Here is a 21,098-nt window from a genome sequence, read left to right on the forward strand (position 1 = left end):
TGTGCCAAATACAGGAAGTGCCTCAGCTTTCAAACGACTGTATAAAAGGGTGTAAGCTCTTGAACTATGTTGGTTGTACTGGTTTTTGACAGCTATTCATGGAGGACAGTAATTTCAAGCATTGTTCAAAAGCTTATTTTTAAAGATTTGTTTTTTTAGGACTAAGGGAAAATGAATCAAGCCACATATTATTGCTGGTAATAACCTTATTGTAGATAGGAATCATAATACCAGCTCTGAAAACTAATAAAGGTGAACCAACAGCTTCAAAATAGCTGCCAAAGGCCTCAAAAATTTGGCAACCCAAGAGCAATCCTGTTTATAAAACTCTTAACATGTGAAGAAAATTGTTACATAGGGTTTTAAGTTAAGCTGTAAGTATAATTGATATCCCCTCAGCACATGCATTGGCGGGGCAGGGGGTGGATGGTGGGGTAGGTGGTGCGGGGTGGGGAGATGTAAGTACAGGAAAGTATGAATGGTAAGAAAACAAACTTTGAATGTTGAAGGGTCAAAACTAGTGTGTATATTTAGGGAATTCAAGGGTACGATCTCCTGGAAAGTTTATTTTTACATTATAGTAGCACATTCTGCTTCGTTTATATCTCACAATTGAGAAATGGCGATGTTTAAGTTTGCTTGATCCTTCACAGACATTGGTGACCTACAATGCCTCACATAAATAACCAATTTTTATTGATGGAGCTTAGTTAGCAGATGGCAGCATGCTATTCCACCATGGGGCATCATAGCCAAGCCCAATCCTGTTCTTGCCTAATATCCATGTATGTCCACTTTGCAGCAGGAATTGGATACCATCTCATGGACTCTTTCCTCTCATGGACCCAAGGGAATTGTGGCCAAATGTAACTCCTCAGCTGCTGCCCTGACAAGAGATTGGTGACAGGACACTTTGGTGTCTTTATATTGTGCTAGTGTTGTCAGGTTCCCAATCTTCAGATCTTATGGCGGCAATTTTTTTTATTCATTCACAGGATGTGGGCATCATTGATAAGGCTTGCATTTATTGTCCATTGTTAATTAACCTTGAGAAGGTGGTGGTGAGCCTTCTTGAATACACCTGAGTGGCTTGCTGGGTCATTTCAGAGGACAATTAAGAGTCAACCACACGAGCAGCGTGTGGTTAGGATCTGGAATGCACTGCCTGAGAGTGTGTTGGAGGCAGATTCAATCATGGCTTTCAAAAGGGAATTGGATAATTATCTGAAGAGAAGAAATTTAACTGAGGCACTCTTGCAGAGAGCCAGCACGGACACAACAGACCAAATGGCCTCCTTTTGTACTTTAACAATTCTATGAGAGTCTGGAGTCACATATAGGCCAAACCAGGTAAGGACAGAAGATTTCTTTCCCTAAAGTTCTTGAGTGAACCAGAAGAGTTGTTATAACAATCCAGTAGTCTCATGGTCACCATTACTAATACCAGCTTATTAATTCCAGATTTTATTTAACTAACTAACTAAATTCCCCAGCTGTCTTGGTACATGTCTTAGGAACATTAGTCTAGGCCTTTAGATTATTAGTCTAGTAACATAATCACTATGCTACTGTGCCCCTGTGTTGCAAAGCTGGTGGAGATTACAATGATCCAGAAGATGCATTAAGAATAGATCTTCCCAGGAAATGCTTGTCCTGTCACTTTTACATTTGGCTGGTAGCTAGTTGCGCAATACCAACACTTTGGAAATCTGACAGCACTATAACAAATCTCACATAATAGACAAGTAGTTTAACACAGCATAAATCTAGGTGTTTCCTTCACCCCCTGCAACTTTAGCTTAAGATTCTGAAATCTCTAAAAGATAGAAATCAGAACAAATAGGAAGCAGGCTTTTAATTTTTAAAAATCTAGAAGTGAAGTAAAATTTCATAGGCAGTTTGGATTTTCAGGTCTGTTCATCTTTTTATTGCCTTCAGCTACCAGTTTTAATTTTTGTTGTTAGTGTGATTATGAATTTTATTCTTTATATGCCCTTCATGATGATGGTATAAGCAGGTGAGTTATTAATCAGCTTTCAGTGCACAGATTCGTAATTATAGCTGTGCACAATACTTTGATCAATAGCTTTTCTTCCTAATGCATCAAGATAATAAATGCATGTGTCTAGGTTAAATTGCAACAGTTTTGTACAGCTGGTTGTGCATTTTGTTAACTATTTGAATGAGATATATATCTGCAATTTAAGACGCACAAAAATGAACCTTCAGAGGAGCCAAACCCTGACGGGTAATAAATATGCTGTGTAGAGATGTCTGCCTGCTCCTATTCTCCTACAAACCATTAGCCAGTTTGAAGCTTTACATATCACAATCATTGCAGAGCTACAGTGAGCAGTGTTGTGTATGGAGCTGCCAAGATCAACAGTGTGTAGATAGAAGTGATGACAGAGTGACTGATCAGTGATGATGAAGGTGCTTTTGGGGATTCAGAGTTAATGGAATATGACCCAAAAGCATTAAAAACCTTTTCAGAGAAACCTGTGTACACAGGAGTCATTTGTTTCATCTTGAGCTGAATTTTATTGAGATCTTGTTTAGAAGTGATTTACCAATGAAAGTATCTCAAATAATTAATAGAGGTCACCTGATTCATTGTACAATTGTTGGGCCGTGCCACTTGCTCAACATTAACATGCTGCTCAAGCTTCTTGATTTAGGAGTGTAAGCAAAGAAGTTAATGGGCTGTTTGCTGCAAGAGCTGTCAATGTAATTACTTAGCTATGTTTTAAAGAAATGTTTGCCAAAGTAAGGCTCATAACAAAACACATTACTTGAAGCTTTGTAACTTTTCATCCATCTGAGATCGACAACGAGAATATACATTTGTAAAGAACCATTAACATAGTGAAACATCCCAAAATCCTTCACAGTTGAGGGGTTCGAGTGAGGCATGGTCAGACCTGAGCTAGAAAAGGAGGAAAAGGAGAGGATGTTTCTGAAAGGGTAGGTTTGAAGGAAATTTTTGAAGGTGTGGAGCGATGTAACAAAGAGGACAGTTTTAGGGAAAGAGCTCTGTATGTAGAATGTGAGGGTAAGATGGCTGAAAACTCTACCATTGATTGCATATGTGGGAAAACAGACATTTGACTGGAGTTGGAGGAGAAAAGAGACTGAGAGAAGAGGTAGGATGAAGCAATGCTGTAGAGTAACCAACCCTTCTGGATTGCACAGAAGTCTTCCAGAAGGGGACAGAGATCTCCTGGGCACAATCGTCAGCAGATCAGGATAACTTTGGGCTTTAAATATATTGATGCAGTAGCAGCACTTCCCATGATATGGCATCAGCAGCTGCCGCCATTGAGATGAGGATATTGAGGGAATGGAGTCAGGAGACAGAGAGAGACTCAGGGTGAGGACATTGGGTCTTAGGTGGGGGAGGAGGGAGGGGAAGGATGGTGGAAGAGGATGGTGTGGCCAATTGTGCTAAAAGTCACAGAGAGGAACAAAAGTACTTGGTTTAGGAGAAGATGGTAATACTGGTGTGCCTATGTTCAGTTCAACGATCATCAACAATAACAACAACTTGCATTTATACTGAGCCCTTAATGTAGAGAAACATTGTAAAGTGCTTCACAGAAGCAAAATCCAAAAATAGATGCTGAACCAAAGGAGATACCAGCAAGGGTGAGAGATGGGTTTTAAGAAGTAATTTATAAAGGAGATGGAGAGGTTTAGGTGAGGTCATGCAAAAATGTAAACATGAATATGAGAATTTTAAATTGGAGATGCTGGGAAACCAGGAGCCAATGTAGGTCAGCAAGGACAGGGCGATGGGTAAGCTGTACTTGGTGTTGGCTATAGGCAGCAGAGTTTTTGTTGAGCTGAAGTTTACTAAGAGTGGAGGATTGTGGCTTTGAGGGGGGGGGGGCGGGAGGTGGGGGACCAACCAAGAGAGCACTAGAATAATGATGCCTGGAGGTGACAAAAGCTTGGATGAGGGTGTTAGGAAAGGTAGGCTGCAATAGGTGCGTGGAGAGCAAAGGGAAGGAGATGGAAGTAGGCATTCTTTGTGATTGAGGGAATGCGGGGTTGGAAGCTGAGCTTGGGGTTGATTAGCATTCTGAGTTAGTGAACAGTCTAGTTGAGGCCATATAGTTGAGAAAATGAATAAAAAAGCAGAAAATATATTTTTAAAATTCATTGTCAGAATGTGGGCGTCATGGGCCAGGCCTGCAATTATTGTCCATCCATAGTTGCCCTGAGAAAGTTTGATAGAACTAAATGACTTGTGAGGCCACTACAAAGGACAGTAAAGAATAAACCACATTGGTGTGGGACGAGAATGTCATCAGCCAGACTGGGTAAGGATGCCAGATATGCGCGATGCCAATATCATCACCCTCTATAAAAACAAAGGTGACCACGGAGACTGCAACAACTACCGTGGAATCTCCCTGCTCAGCATAGTGGGGAAAGTCTTTGCTCGAGTCGCTCTGAACAGGCTCCAGAAGCTGGCCGAGCGCGTCTACCCTGAGGCACAGTGTGGCTTTCGTGCAGAGAGATCGACCGTTGACATGCTGTTCTCCCTTCGTCAGATACAGGAGAAATGCCGTGAACAACAGATGCCCCTCTACATTGCTTTCATTGATCTCACCAAAGCCTTTGACCTCGTCAGCAGACATGGTCTCTTCAGACTACTAGAAAAGATCGGATGCCCACCAAAGCTACTAAGTATAATCACCTCATTCCATGACAATATGAAAGGCACAATTCAACATAGCAGCACCTCATCAGAGCCCTTTCCTATCCTGAGTGGCGTGAAACAGGGCTGTATTCTCGCACCCACACCTTTTGGGATTTTCTTCTCCCTGCTGCTTTCACATGCGTTCAAGTCCTCTGAAGAAGGAATTTTCCTCCACACAAGATCAGGGGAGAGGTTGTTCAACCTTGCCCGTCTAAGAGCGAAGTCCAAAGTACGGAAAGTCCTCATCAGGGAACTCCTCTTTGCTGACGATGCTGCTTTAACATCTCACACTGAAGAGTGCCTGCAGAGTCTCATCGACAGGTTTGCGGCTGCCTGCAATGAATTTGGCCTAACCATCAGCCTCAAGAAAACGAACATCATGGGGCAGGACGTCAGTAATGCTCCATCCATCAATATTGGCGACCACGCTCTGGAAGTGGTTCAAGAGTTCACCTACCTAGGCTCAACTATCACCAGTAACCTGTCTCTCGATGCAGAAATCAACAAGCGCATGGGTAAGGCTTCCACTGCTATGTCCAGACTGGCCAAGAGAGTGTGGACACGGAACACAAAAGTCCGAGTGTATCAAGCCTGTGTCCTCAGTACCTTGCTCTATGGCAGCGAGGCCTGGACAACGTATGTCAGCCAAGAGCGACGTCTCAATTCATTCCATCTTCGCTGCCTCCGGAGAATACTTGGCATCAGGTGGCAGGACCGTATCTCCAACACAGAAGTCCTCGAGGGGGTCAACATCCCCAGCTTGTACACACTACTGAGTCAGCGGCGCTTGAGATGGCTTGGCCATGTGAGCCGCATGGAAGATGGCAGGATCCCCAAAGACACATTGTACAGCGAGCTTGCCACTGGTATCAGACCCACCGACCGTCCACGTCCACGTTTAAAGCTTTAAAGACGTCTGCAAACGCGACATGAAATCCTGTGACATTGATCACAAGTCGTGGGAGTCAGTTGCCAGCGTTCGCCAGAGCTGGCGGGCAGCCATAAAGACAGGGCTAAAATGTGGCGAGTCGAAGAGACTTAGTAGTTGGCAGGAAAAAAGACAGAGGCGCAAGGGGAGAACCAACTGTGCAACAGCCCCGACAAACAAATTTCTCTGCAGCACCTGTGGAAGAGCCTGTCACTCTAGAATTGGCCTTTATAGCCACTCCAGGCGCTGCTTCACAAACCACTGACCACCTCCAGGCGCTTATCCATTGTCTCTCGAGATAAGGAGGCCCAAAAGAAGAAAGGTGTGGGACTAGAATGTCATCAGCCTGACTGGGTAAGGATGCCAGATTTCCTTTCCTAAAAGATATTAGTGAACCAATTGTGATTTTACAATGAATAATCACTCTATTACTGATACAATCTTTTATTTAAATTTTTTTTAAAGTTGATTTAAAATTCCCAAACTGCCATGCTGGGATTTGAACTCTCAGTCTCTGGATTATTAATCCAGGCCTCTGGATTACTAGTGTAGTAACATAATCACTGCACTTCCATACCCTAGTATATTGTCAAATATAATTCCAACTGTCACCACTGTCTAATTCCAAGCCACTGACAATTTTCCTTCCAGTCTGATGACCCACTGAATGATGTAAACTGACACCGGTGGCCTTACCACTTACCTTTAATACTTGATTGGCTCTTTCAGCACTCTTTTCAAATCTTGTTCACGCCCTGTGCTTTTTCCGCTTGCCTTCTCCTCTCACCTGGCATCCTGGTAATGTTCCAGCTTCTCTTCCTGCTGTGTCTGGTCTGTCCTGGATATCTCATGTTCCTTACCGCCCACTCCACAGCACTCATGCTGTGCTGATGAGAACTATTCGAGTGCACACACTGGAAATTAAGATGTTAGCTGCTTGGCATGAGATTTCTTTGACATCTCTGCAGATGCTTAGACTTCCATTCAAGCCATGTCTTTTAAACATGTGAACTTTTAAAAAGGGCCTCTGCTAAAAGTAAGTGCAGTAAAATAAATATTGTTGATAAGCAGAAAATTAATATACATAACTATATTTATATCATTTTTCACACATTCTTGTGTATGATTTATGAGTGAAAATAGGCTGCGATGGGTCCTGATATAGAGCAGAATGAAAAGGTGAAAATGTAATTCTCATAATGTTCTTCAAGAGAGTTGCATCATAAGGTTCTCCCTTTTAAAAATTCAATCGACAAAAGAGATTTGATCAAAGTATTTTTTATCTATTCTTTTCATTTTGGATTCTTGGTTTGTTGAAACATAAAATATGGGTGACTTTGGCAGAGGTCACTAGCGTAAAGAAGTTGCTGAGCCTGTCTGGATGATCGCTGAATCCAAGAGCCATTAATAAATCCAGGGGTGATTCAGAATAAAATGTGTCGATTATATTCCTGTTACTTAGCGTAAGTGCCCTTTGCTTTCTACCTCACCATCACTGCAGCCTATACTTCACCTCAGCCAGTTGGAGCAAAACTTACACAGTGTTGTAAATCTACTTGGGAAGCATGAGCCCCAGAGGATAGTACAGTCTGCAGCAAGCATTCCAGGCCAACACCAGTAAAGACACATCATCATATTCAGCTTGAGGTACCAGTCAGTAAGTAAGCAAGTGTAGTGAGGGCAAGTTGACTGGGGCAGCTTTTGTGAGCGTGGCGGGGGAGGAATTTTGTTCCGCATGCTATGGAGTTTTGACTCCACAATGTGCGTCTTTTTTTCCCAAGCATGTTTCCTGCCTGCAGCCAGCATGATTGACAGGAATGGCCAGAGGCCAGAAGCAGGTAGGGAGCAGCTGAGTTAATGAGAGCAATTCAGGAGGTTTGGTGGTGGAATGGGGATGATTATTCAAGATCCTGGTGGGGTTGTTGTTCCCAGTATCTGGAATCCTGGGGGTGGGGTCCAATTCCCGATCCCAGGGTGGGGCGGGGGGGGAGGTCATTTGATTTTGATCCTGCGGGATGGGGGTCTGATTTGCAATCCTGGGAGGTCTGAACCCCAGGTAGGGAAGTTTTTGTGTCAGGACGAGAGGATTGTGGGGGCAATGGAGTCCAATGGTGGGCAGGGAAAGAAGCACTCCCGCTCCTCTTAACCCACAAGCAGTGCTGTAAAGGCACTTACCTTTTCCCTAAAGCAGTCCTTAACTCCTTTTAGCTGTTGGGTTTCCTGAGGCCCAGGAAAGCCAGCCGGAAAGGATTAAACCTGGAAGATAAGTTAACTATGAGGCAGATGGCCTTATTATAATATTTAAATAGCAACCTGCGTCCTGGTGTGGGTTGGTTGCCCCCACCCCACTGAACCCCCCATCCCAGCTCTGTTAAAACTGGAAGTAGGTGGGTTGGGATCTGGTTTTAAATGTAAAAAAATTTAGCATTCCACCTGACCCAAACCCACCTATTTTTTGTGGTTAAAATTAAGTTCACACCCTAGTAGAGTTATCGGCACTTAGTATTTAAACATACTAATGGAACTGCAGGAGAGAAGATATTGGTGTTAAATTAAATAGTTAAAAAGAAGTATAATTCTTATTTTGAGATGTAATTATAATGGGTGAGGACCCCTGTTTCAACTCCATTTCACAAAAATGTAACATTGGTGACATTAGTGCCAGGTACTGTATATGTGCCTCAAGGAAATAGGGCTTCATATGTCAGCAAATTTTACGTGTCTAGTACAGGTTAGTACAGGTTTGTACAGGTTTAAGAATCTGCATTCCCCATTTCAAAATTCTGATCGTTACTTTCAGGTACAAGTAGTCAGCATACTTTGGCGTGATCAATCAAATGTGACAACCCTGGTTAAAGGACTATAGATCAACATTAGTATGGTTTCCTTAAGAAACACCAATATTGCCCTCTGATGGTCCAGTGAGTTTATAGAATGATAAGTGAATGGGGTCCATCTTCAGGTTTCCTGCTCAGTGGAAATGGTGCCCCAATAATGGTGGGCAAGGGCCTACTGTCCTGTTGCTGTGGCCACGGCTAAGTTCACAGGGGCCTACCACTGAGTGGCCAAGCCTCCCTTAGTCAGCTGTTTGGGGTGGGATGGTGTCAATCCCAGTGCTGATGAGACTTGGCCCTCAATAATGGACTGCGCCTCCTGCTGGGCAGCCATGGAATTTTGCAGCACAGATGGAAGCCTTTCAGCGCATCATTCCTGTTCTGGCTCTGAAAAACCTGTCCATATAATCCTAATTCCCTACTCTTCCCCTGTAACTTTTAAAACAAATCTCTCCCTTTGCTCTTTCAATGATGATCTCAGTCACAGATAAGTTGCTAAATGTGCCTCCACAGAATATATGTGTCACAACAGCATTAGGGGCACATCTGAGATTTTATAAAAGTTGATACTGTTGATGAATGATATTGAAATTATGTTCCCAATATGAAACAGCTCAATTTTAATATGTAAAATATTAAAAATATAACAGCTGAATCTGACTAGTGATTTATATTTATTAAATCAGCATGCATGAAGTCACTGTTTTTTTCCATTGATTAAACTATCAGGTTTGGTGTGGGAATAAATCACTGCTGTCCAAATGTTTACTGTGTAACTGCAACGATCATTATATCTTTCATTCTGTGCATCACTTGAAGGAAAAGTAATCTGAGAAGTAGACCTCCCCTTGACAGTGAAGCCATGATTTATAAATCAGCAGCCTGCAATATATTTATTTTAGAACTTGGATACTGTTATTACCAAACTTTTCTTTATTTTTGTGTAAATATAAAAGTTGCAGTTATTCATCTGGGTGTCCAAATGATATGTGAGACTACATGTTATTGAATTGCTATCAGCCTATTTGATCAATTGTGTTTTTGATTAATCTCCAAAATTCACAAAGCAAGCACTAAAAAGCCATCTGTAATTGTTATCATTTTCCTAAGGGAGTTTGGAATGGGGATTGATACTGATTGATTTCCTCCTTCCCAGTTTTCTGTCCTATTTCACCTCTTGTACTAAAGACATTGACTTATGCTGGATTTCAGTGGCATCAGCTACCTTTCAGTACCTCACCAAAATGGCCATTCTTTATTTGTGAACATAGACCATGAGTGTCAGCTGGCTATTTGACTGTGGAGGTCACGACAGCTAAACCCAATCCTGTCTTTACTTTCACTCACGCTTGTCAATTTCCAAACAGACACACTGGATTATGAAATAAAAGCAAAATACTGCAGATGCTGAAAATCTGAAACACCAACAAGAAATGCTGGAAATACTCAGCAGGTCTGGCAGCATCTGCGGAGAGAGAAGTAGAGTTAACGTTTCAGGTCAGTGACCCTTCATCAGAAATGTTCTGATGAAAGTTAACTCTGCTTCTCTCTGCACAGATGCTGCCAGACCTGCTGAGTATTTCCAGCATTTCTTGTTTGTGTTCTGGATACTGAGCTGGAGAGAGCTTGGAGGATATTTTCTTTATCTGGTCTAGTCTGAGGTTAATTCTAGCACGCTAATTGCTATTTTGGCTGAGAATGTACTGGGGATCAGATCTTTTTATTTGTTCTCACGATATCGTCGATGTTGGCAAAAACTCATTTATTTATTTCCCATTCCTGAAGAAGTGGTGGTGGACCACCTCCTTGGACCATTGGTGTTCTTGTGATGATAGTTCTCCGCAATGGTATTAGGTAAGGAATTTCTGAATTTTGACATTGTGATGTTGAATGAAAGGCACTATATATTTAGGGAGGGTATGTGACTTGGAGGGGAAGTTGGAGGAGTTTTCATGACTTTGTTGCTCTTGTTCTTCTTGGTGCTATGGGTTGCAGGAGAAGGAGATGCTATTAAAATAGATTTGGCAACTGCTACTGTACATTCTATCGATATTTCATACTGTAGCCACAGTACGCCAGCAGTGGATGGATGGATATTGAGTTTGATGGCTGAGGCATTGATCAAGTGGACTGCTTTGTCATAGGTGATGTTAAGCTTCTTGAGTGTTGTTATAGCTGTACACATAGAGTACTCCATAACACTCCTGCCTTGAGCCTTGTAGATGGTGGAGGGGCAAAGAGGAGCCAGGAAGTGAACCATGCTTCACAGAGTATCAAGCCTCTACCCTGGGCTTGTAGCTACGGTGTTAATATAGCCGGTCCAGTTAAACTCCTGGTCAATGTTAAACTGCAGAATGGCGAAGGTGGGGAACTTGGCAATTGTGGTGTAACTGAAGGTCAGGGGGAGATAGTTGTACCTTCTCCTGTTGGATAAGGTAATTATTTGGCATTTATGTGGTACAAATATTACCTGCCATTTTGTCAGCTGAAGCTTGGATCCTTTCCATGTCCTGTTGCATGTGAGCATAGACTGCTTCATGTTTGGAGGAGTTGTGAATGGAACTGAATACTGTAGTATCATCAGCAAACGGCTCTACTCTTGACCTTTGGCAGAGAGAAGTTTATTGAGGGAACAGCTGAAGTCAGCTAATTTGCACACATCAAGGACCTACAAACAGCGTCATGATGAATAACCATTTAATCTGTTTTTGGTGGCTTTGGTTGAGGGAGGAATGTTGGTCAGGACACCAAGAGAACACCACGCTCTGATTGAAATAGCCCCATGCAACTGTTTATGTTCTCCCAAATTACTGTTTTGAACTCTTGCCTAAAGTGCAGCACCTCTGGCAGTGTAGCACTCCCTCAATAGTAACATAGCACAGTTTCAGGCTGGAGAAGAGTTTTGGTCCATCTAGCACATCTATCCACAGTATTTCCCTGGTGTATTTCTAATTACCCTGAATGCTACACTGAGGTGCTAGCTGAACCCTTATTGGATGCTAACAAGCAATATTTTGGGGTAATATACATTTGTTTGGAAAGAATTGAAAATTATCTGACTGGTTTTCAAATTAAAAACTTTTAATTCACCAACTAGAATAGAATATCATCTTGGATTGATGAAAATGCAGCAATCACTAACTGAATCAGGAAATAGTAATAATACTTCACACAATCTGTGGCCCACTGGCACCTTCAGCTGAAATGATTTTTGCTGAAAAGTATTTGCTGTGAATGGGTTAAAATTAATTTTGAGTAAATTTAAATATGAATAACTGGAAATTTATTGCACAACTAAAATTTCCCAGAATCTTTTCCCATATGATATTGATTGTGTAGGGTTCACAATAGAATGGATTATGAATGATCTACAGAAGGAATATGTTTGGTAGAATTTCTTTATCCATGCCTTTGTGTGTTCTTAAAACGTTCTTAAAATGTTTTTGCTATTCCCAGAGATTAACCTCCTACAGAAATGCTGTTTGCTCTTTTGTGGCAGGGCTTCTTGTAACAACCAGAGAACTAATCTTCAGTTAAACTCACCTGTTAGTTTCCATTCCCTCCTCTAAGGAAAAATTTCCTCCAATGGAAGCCCAAAGATCAACTTCTAATCAGAGTAGGATCTTAAATTTGAAACTTTGATGTGCTAACATTGTAGCTGCCAGAACATTTAACCTTGTGCTTTAAAGTATCATTGCAGCAGCCAGTTTATCCTCACCCTTTCCATGGCTAATTCAACGTTCATTATCTTTCTGGGCATGGTAAGATGGCAAGCCAAAGGAAGAATTTATATTTATTCCTGTAGCTCTATGTTGCAGTTATATTAGTTTTACACCAGTTCTATTTTGGGAATGGTGCAAGTGGCAGCACTGAATAACACGGCCTCACTTTCATCACTTTCAAATTGGGAAAAGGCAGCCTTCTGTGAATTGGTGGTTAAACACATGTACAGCACTCTGCTAGTTGGCCAGTGTATAATATTTAGCCAACTTGTTCCTTCTTTCCATCTGCTGACTCTTGCAGGGGTATAGTTCCACTTCACACCTGCAAGACTTCTGGTACCTTGCCCAAACAACCAAATTAAATCTGTAAATCTAGAAATTGAATGTTGGTAGGCTATTTGACCAGGTGACATTATGGATGAGCCTGATTCAGATTTTATCCAATTTCCACAATCGCATGTTTTGTAGCAAGAATCATTGGAAAGCAATCAAAGCTGGGAAATTCGGCTGATTTATTATTTACCATAGCTCAGGCAAGCTGACATCACTTATAACATTTCTCCTGCACCCCTGGCTAAGATCTGTGAACGCAACTGACTTCAGTTGAACCTGGGATCTCCTGGTTTGTATGACAACACTACAGCAGGCAGTGTCTCTACTCACTAATGATAGAAAAGAGACAATCACCCCTCCTTTTCAAATGTCAGAGTCAACAACAACAACAATTTGCATTTAAAAAGCACCTTAAACCTAGTAAAATGTCCCAAGCTACTTCATGGACAACCTTGCCCGTCTAAGAGCGAAGTCCAAAGTACGGAAAGTCCTCATCAGAGAACTCCTCTTTGCTGACGATGCTGCTTTAACATCTCACACTGAAGAGTGCCTGCAGAGTCTCATCGACAGGTTTGCGGCTGCCTGCAATGAATTTGGCCTAACCATCAGCCTCAAGAAAACGAACATCATATGGTAGGACGTCAGAAATGCTCCATCCATCAATATTGGCGACCACGCTCTGGAAGTGGTTCAAGAGTTCACCTACCTAGGCTCAACTATCACCAGTAACCTGTCTCTAGATGCAGAAATCAACAAGCGCATGGGTAAGGCTTCCACTGCTATGTCCAGACTGGCCAAGAGAGTGTGGGAAAATGGCGCACTGACACGGAACACAAAAGTCCGAGTGTATCAGGCCTGTGTCCTCAGTACCTTGCTCTATGGCAGCGAGGCCTGGACAATGTATGCCAGCCAAGAGCGACGTCTCAATTCATTCCATCTTCGCTGCCTTCGGAGAATACTTGGCATCAGGTGGCAGGACTATATCTCCAACACAGAAGTCCTTGAAGCGGCCAACACCCCCAGCTTATACACACTACTGAGTCAGCGGCGCTTGAGATGGCTTGGCCATGTGAGCTGCATGGAAGATGGCAGGATCCCCAAAGACACATTGTACAGCGAGCTCGCCACTGGTATCAGACCCACCGGCCGTCCATGTCTCCGCTATAAAGACGTCTGCAAACGCGACATGAAATCATGTGACATTGATCACAAGTCGTGGGAGTCAGTTGCCAGCATTCGCCAGAGCTGGCGGGCAGCCATAAAGACAGGGCTAAATTGTGGCGAGTCGAAGAGACTTAGTAGTTGGCAGGAAAAAAGACAGAGGCGCAAGGGGAGAGCCAACTGTGCAACAGCCCCGACAAACAAATTTCTCTGCAGCACCTGTGGAAGAGCCTGTCACTCCAGAATTGGCCTTTATAGCCACTCCAGGCGCTGCTTCACAAACCACTGACCACCCCCAGGCGCGTATCCATTGTCTCTCGAGATAAGGAGGCCCAAAAGAAAGAAAGAAACTTCATGGAAGCATTACTGGACAAAATGTGACAGTGAGCCACGAAAGGATATATTAGGGCAGATGGCTAATAGCTTGATTAGAGTCACAAAATACCTTTTGTCTGGTTTAAAATTTTAATTTTGAAGTCCCACATCTGATACAAATTGTTGAGATGATGCTGGTTTACCTGCATTTTGTGGCATTGTGTTACTGAATCCCCTTCACAGTAACAGAAAATGTACAATGCACTGTATGAACTTCAAATTCCTCTGATCTTATAAATATCTAACATAGCAATGCAGATTTTAAAGAGAATAGTTTTTGTTTTGTATTTTTTTATAGTAGACATATTGATCATTTTGAAATGAGACAGCCTCCTGGTATAATAGAATAAGCAAAATAAAGGGTCAGATGTAACTCTTGTGATGTGGTTTTTTACATTTGATGTGAGCAGGAGGGAAATTCATACAGGCAGCGGAAGGATTGAATCAGATAAGGATGTGGATTTTAAATGACAAAGAAATTCATTTCCAGGGTCTTTTGAGTGGTTTACTATTGAACCCTACGAAGTTGCACTGAAAGTTTCCAGTCAATGTGAAACTGCTATCAACAAAGGTAATCAGACACTAGGGTGTATCTAAAAGACATTTGTCTTTATATCAAAACAAGTTTTCCTAACCTTGTACAGATCAATGATGAGACTACATTTGGAATATTGTATGCAATTTATGGCATTCCACTTTCCAAAGGACATTGAAGGATTTGAGCTGGTTCAAAGAAGAGTGAAGGGGTTTCCAAATGTTGATGCCTAAATTACAAAGAGAGTAACAGAACTAAATTTATTTTCATTAAAACAAAGACATAGGGAGAAGGCAAAGATATTGGGGGACAGTTTTCCCAATATGCACTGGTAATGGAGAATCTTGCCTGTTGTTGGCGCTTTTCGGAAAATGGCAATCATAGTGACCGTTGTTTTCCAGTCACTGAAATTAACAGATGGAAAACCATGGACAGTACCCTCATGTTTTTCTGATATGCATTGGTGGCAGGATGATTTTCTGCTGCCAGCCTAAATTCAGAAAATTGTCTTTCTGATCCTGGTCTTTAAAATACCAATGAAAATGTAGCATGTGTAAAGAGAGACGAAAGATTGGAAGAATTTCTTTCTGCAGATTTGGTAGACATGTGAAACAACTTTCAGCAAAGACAGTCAGCATGGCAACTTCAAAAAAAAAAGGTAAATATTTGGTGAGGAATGAAAGTTGGAGGAACAATTATAGACTGAGGTGATCAGATGTTCTACAAGGAATGATAGTTCTTCTGCTGCTGGGATTGGGAGGCCTGTTCTCTGAAGGGTATCATGTTGTGGTTAAATGCTGGAGATGTGGCAATGGATAGATATTCAACACTTTTTCTTGAATTTATACAGAACTTTCTTTCAGGAGGTTAGATAGATGAGAAAAAGTCCATGATAGAATAGATTGCACATGGCCAGTGGAAGTAATTGGTTGAAGAAAGTTTTCTCATTCAATGCTTTTTTATTTTACAGGAAAGTATTGTGAGGTTTCTTGAATCATGGCATTTATGTGTTTACAAATAGCTGCTGCACCAAATTCATTTTTTATTTTCTGTTAAAGTAGTTTATGCTTCTGTTCTGGAATTATAGACCAACGTTGCCATTAGCAGCCTACATTATTGGACTAGAATTTTCTGCCTATTGACTGTGAATGGCTGAATTTTTTTTAGTCAAGCTGGATGAAAATAATGCATTCTTAGTCAATAGATGGCTGTTACTACAATAACATATTGCTAGTGGTGCTGTCCTGGAGTTAGGTTTTACTGTATTTACAGTCTTTCCTGCCATGCCACATTTTCTTATTTCTTTAAAAGCCTTCAGTCATGGAATGACTTGTTCTCATCTTCACAACTCTACAGGAAAGATGACACCCTGCAGTTAATAGCTTCAAATTCTTAACCTTTCTAAATAGGCTGGTGTAATTTTTATGGAAGGTATATGCAGATGTTTTTGCATGACTGGAGATGCAGTGAGATAATGCACTTTCACAGGCTTGTAAAGCAGAGTAAATAGGTCCTTCAGCTAGAACGCTGTTGTGATTTTTAGTTAGCAGGAATCTACTAACAGCTGTCTACATTTCGTCCTTTACACACCCAGTCTTTAGGGCAGTTGCTAATGTCCCTCAAAGTGGAAAATGTAAAGTGAGTGTACTTCACAGCAGGGAGGCAGTGGGAAAAGCCTTGTGAAATGTAGATATGACTGAGCAAAACACTTCTCAACTTCTCAGCAAGATGTGCCAGACTGCATTTTGCATGGAGTTGTTACTTTGTTCCAGAAGAAAACAATAAGGCAACAACAGCAGTAACTTGCATTTACACAGTGCCTCTAACATTGGAAAATGTCCCAAAATCCACACAGCTGTAATCAAGAAAATGGATGGCAAGCCAAAGAAAGAGGGATTAGGAGGGGTGTCCAAAAAGGGGAAGGGTGAAAGCAGTATAAGCAGCTGAATGGATGGTTTTCACCTTAACAACAAAGAAATTCATGAGTTCCTCACACTTGTTAGGAAAGAAGGGTTTAAAGAGACAGTTTGTTTGGAGAAAAGAAACTGGGAGTTTTCTTTGCTTTCCAGGATGATTCTGGAGTAGCGAGCATTTATAGCAGAGCAGGCTAGGTGGAGCTTAATGTGATATGGATGGATACTAAGTCAGGGGCAATGATGGCTGCAGAGGTATTGTTGTGACTGGAGGGCCAAAGGCCAGTTGTGACTTTGAAATTACAGTTATACATGACTTGGGATGTGATTTTTCCAAGCGTGGGAAAAGGGTAGGAGTGTGTTAGTGGTGAGGGGTATAAGAAATTGGCCAGAGATGGCCAAGCCAATGATCAAAAGCACAGCAGTAGAGAGTTCAGGGGATGGCCAGGAATATGGGTAAGAGAATTTATAAAGATATTTTGCCTGAATGGCCATACAAAATGAGAGAGCTTAGAAAACGAATGTGACAGATTTGTTAAGTCACTTTATGCAAATATATGGAAAATTGAAGTATTTAAGTTAACCTAAATACATATGAAAAAGTCTTATGTACAAGGACAATATAGAAAAATCTATGTTTTACAGCTATCAATTTAATATGTCTTGGATAAATGTGGTAGATTTATTAATCTTGAGTAATAGAATACCAGCTAATAACTGTTTCTGAATTGCATGTGCTAAACTTTCAGCTTAATAGAGGCTTCTTTAGTTAATAACAGAATAACTCCAATAAGCAAACTTCATTATACGGATTGCTGGGTACAATAGAAACAAAATTATTTACAATGTACTGAAGTTAACCATACCGTAAATTCTTTGATTTTGTACTTCAATGATGTGTGGACTGGAGAATTGGGACTACAAAGTTATTGCACAAATTCCTTTCCACTTTGTATTGGGGATTTTACTCTTTTATTGCTACTTTTTCATTTTGTTTGATTGCGAAGCAGAGTTTTGTTTCGCCCATATTCTCCCTTCTTCCCCTCTGGAATCGGTGACTCATGCTGGGCATGGTTCTACAGATACTGAAGATGCCAGTGGCCATTCTTAATGCCACAACTGAGACAGTGAGTGTGAGCATGCTATTGATTTTGAAGGTCAGTCAGTGTCATTGTCAACTTCAGCATCCAAACATGTATCTATTCCAGCATGAGTTACTGGCTACCTATCAGCAACAAGAATCTTTCCTGATTTTCTCCTTCCTAGCCCGGGGTCATCAAGGCTTATTATTGCGCCTCGACTGCCTCTGTGATTCAGATCAATGAACTCTGCCCAAACCCTGAATAGAACCTTGGTCGATTAACAATTGAGGCAGTCCTTATATTGGTAATTATAACAGAATATGTAGTTACTCTTACCTAATGGTCTTCAACCACTCACATAATACTATTATTGGGTTTTAGAGTATATTTGTGACTTAAATGACTACCCTGTAGGCACTGTGACCTTTGCTAAGAGAAAATTTAGTCAAGGGTATGGTACTCATAGATCTATTGTTGTGGATTATCCTTGTTTACTGTTGCCTCTGATGCCTTGTGCATGGTATAAAATATTCTCAGCTGTACTAGTGATCCCTCTGTGGACCATAATTGTCATGGGACACAATAAGAGAGCCTTAGGTTGGTCAGCTTCCATGTGAAGCATTAGTTTCAGTAGCAGCTTTGTATTGTGCAGGACTTAATCTCCTTCTAAACCATACACCAGGATACACAGGGGGCTGATTCTTGTGTGTTTTTGCACTGATAGCTGCAATATCTCTGCGCTTTGGAAAAGTAACGACCGCGCAGGGCTCTGGGACCCTGAAAGCTGAACATCCATGAAACAAGTTTAAAGGGATTGTCTTGCTAAAAGAAAAAAAATAAATTAACTAAGAGTAAGGAAGAGGTATTTGCCTTTGAATCATATCCTTAGTGGGAACATTTTCACACTTCAGAAGGTAGCTGTGAACTAAAGAACTGTGACTGATGGGTTGCAGATTCACAGGTATTGCCACAACAGTCTAGGTCAGAACCATTTAAAATTTGGTCACTCTGTTCTGGCACACCAGGAAACCCTAGTGTATTCTTAAAACAAATTCTTTGTTAATAGATCTGGTTGATTATTCATTGCTGAAGGCAAGAGCTATTCCATAGCAATTTTCAGTACACATTAAGTTGTTTGGGATGCTGCAAAGCTTATTTTTCCTTTGATGAGATTTTGCAACAAAAGAGCCTCTTTGCAATGTATTAATGTTTCAGTAATACAGCTCACTAAATCAGACTGTCTCCTGAGCATTAACGATATGGGCACATTCAACTCTTTGATGTATGGTTAATGATGAGTGTAAGTAGATGGGTAGTTATCAGGTGTGCCACCAGCTTCCCCGCTTGTTTTTGATAATTGTTTTCATGCTGGTTTTTTGCATATGAAATGGCATACGATTTATGAATCAATTTTATTCTGCGAGCCTAACCTACTGTTTTGAAGAGATTTAATACCATCAGAAAGGTGACTGCTGAGCTAATGAGGAGCATTTGCAATTAGTCCAAGTTGGCTAATGAGTTTCTTCTGTTTTCAGGACCCAGGATTTTCAGCTTTTATTTTTGACAAGCTTCAAGTGCCTGACTCTTCAAAACGAGGTCAAAATGAAGGTGAGAGCCGATGTGAGATTTGTGCAACACATCTAAATCAACTGCGAAAGGAAGCCATTCAGATGGTCCATACACTCAGCCAACCGAGTCAGGAAATACCTGAGCTACCACACAGTTCCATTGCAGTGAGTGGCATTTCATCAAGAACTGCTTCCCAAAATATGGTCACCCTTTCATCACAAAGAGACTGGCCCCTGGCCACTGGACAAACAAGCAGACAACCTGGAAAATCAGGAAATGTAATCTCTGGTACAGAGAAAAGAAAGGGACTTGGCTGGCCTCAGGGTGCAGGCAGTCTTTCGAAGTCCAGTGTTCAAGTGACTGTTGGTTCCAGTGGTCTTAGCAACGCTCTGAACTCAGTCACCATTCAGGCACAGCAGTACCTTGAGGGTATGTGGAGTATCTCTCGAGTCAACAACTTTCTTCCACATGCCTACTTGGTGAGTATTTTGTTGTTTTATTGTGAAGAAGATAACGCCTGAAAATCTAAAACTTATTAATGCATTTAATATTTCCTCAACAATTCAGATAAACAAAGAATAATTGTTTGATATTTTTCAACTTTTCTAGCGTAAACAGATTACAAAATCTGAAATGTAGAGCACATCCCTCAACCAGCTTAGTTTTCTCATACGACATCCAGTTCTGGCGGAGCCACGGTTTCCTCCAATTAAACAGTGGGATGACTGAAGCTGTTGTCTTTGGACCCCTACCATAAATTATATCCTTCTCTTTGGCCATGTCTTGGGTTAAACCAGCCTATTCACTACGTCAGCATTCTATTAGACTGAGCTGAGCTTCCGTCCCCACATCCTTTTCATCACAAAGACTTCCACCTCTGTAGCATCATCTGTCTCCATGGGCTGAATTTTACCAGACCCTCAACGTTGGGGTCGTGGTGGGGGGGGCCCATAAAATACTTGCCATGACCCCCGAAGCCGAGAAGGCCTCGCTGCATTTTACCGGCGGTGGCGAGGCCCCAGTGTGGCATCCTGCCGCTTGTTTAAATATTAAAATCAATGCAAGTAAATTTACATCTACTTACCTTGCCCCGGCAGCCGTCCCACGCCGATATTATGGACACCAGCCGCAACTCGCGCACCTTCGGAACTCTGTTTGGAGTTTCAAGGCGAAACACTGGTGGGGAGGGGTGAAATTATCAGGGCGCGGGGGCGGGGAGCAGCAAAAACATTTTTTATTGGCTGTGGGGATGGTGGGAAGGGGTTGAAGGACAAAAGTGACGAGATTGTGGGGGGAAGTTCTGGATGGGAATAAAGTTAATGTTCCTGATAAAGGCCAATAAAAAATAACATTGGAGGCAGGGTGGTTGGGAAAGGGTCTCCAGCTTTTACTTATTTTTTTTAAACAACATCCAAAGTAATGTAATTTTAAATATTCAAATTTTTGCTAAGGGGCTTGAAGCCCTTTAAAAATGGTGCCGGCGCCTGCGCGGTGATGCCATACGCCATTGCCGGGGATGGAGCGGCCGCCGCGATGTGCAGCGCACTAATAAAATTCAGCCCATGTCTCTGCACCTGGCTCAGCCCATCTGCTGCTGAAACTCTCATCCATGCTTTTGTTACCTTCAGATCTGACTATTCCAATGCTCTCCTGGCCAACCTCCCATCTTGCATCTCCATAAATCTGACCTCATGCAAAACTCATCTGCTGATTACTAACCAGTTCACTCATCACCTCTGTGCTCGTTGACCTACATGAGCTGCTGGTCTATCAATGCCTCAAAATTAAAATTCACATCTCCATGTTCAAATCCCCTGATGGCCTTGCCTCTCCTTATCTCTGTAACCCCCTCCAGCCCTAGCCCTCTGAGAACTCTGCCTTCCTCCCATTCTGGCCTTTTATGCATCTGTTACTTCCTTTGCCCACAATTAGCAGCCGTGC

General features: G+C 41.8%; 1 protein-coding gene across 2 annotated transcripts in view; it reads left to right on the forward strand.

The window, feature by feature from the left end:
- kif26ab (kinesin family member 26Ab) overlaps positions 1-21,098 on the forward strand; it is a 232,924-nt gene that overhangs the window by 73,553 nt on the left and 138,273 nt on the right. For both annotated transcript variants that reach the window (XM_068039023.1, XM_068039024.1), the window contains exon 3: positions 19,124-19,636. In XM_068039023.1, coding sequence (XP_067895124.1) covers positions 19,124-19,636 — 513 coding nt within the window. The remainder of the gene's footprint in view (positions 1-19,123; positions 19,637-21,098) is intronic.

This window comes from Heterodontus francisci, chromosome 9, assembly GCF_036365525.1.
Source record: "Heterodontus francisci isolate sHetFra1 chromosome 9, sHetFra1.hap1, whole genome shotgun sequence".
Classification (NCBI taxonomy): Eukaryota; Metazoa; Chordata; class Chondrichthyes; order Heterodontiformes; family Heterodontidae; genus Heterodontus; species Heterodontus francisci.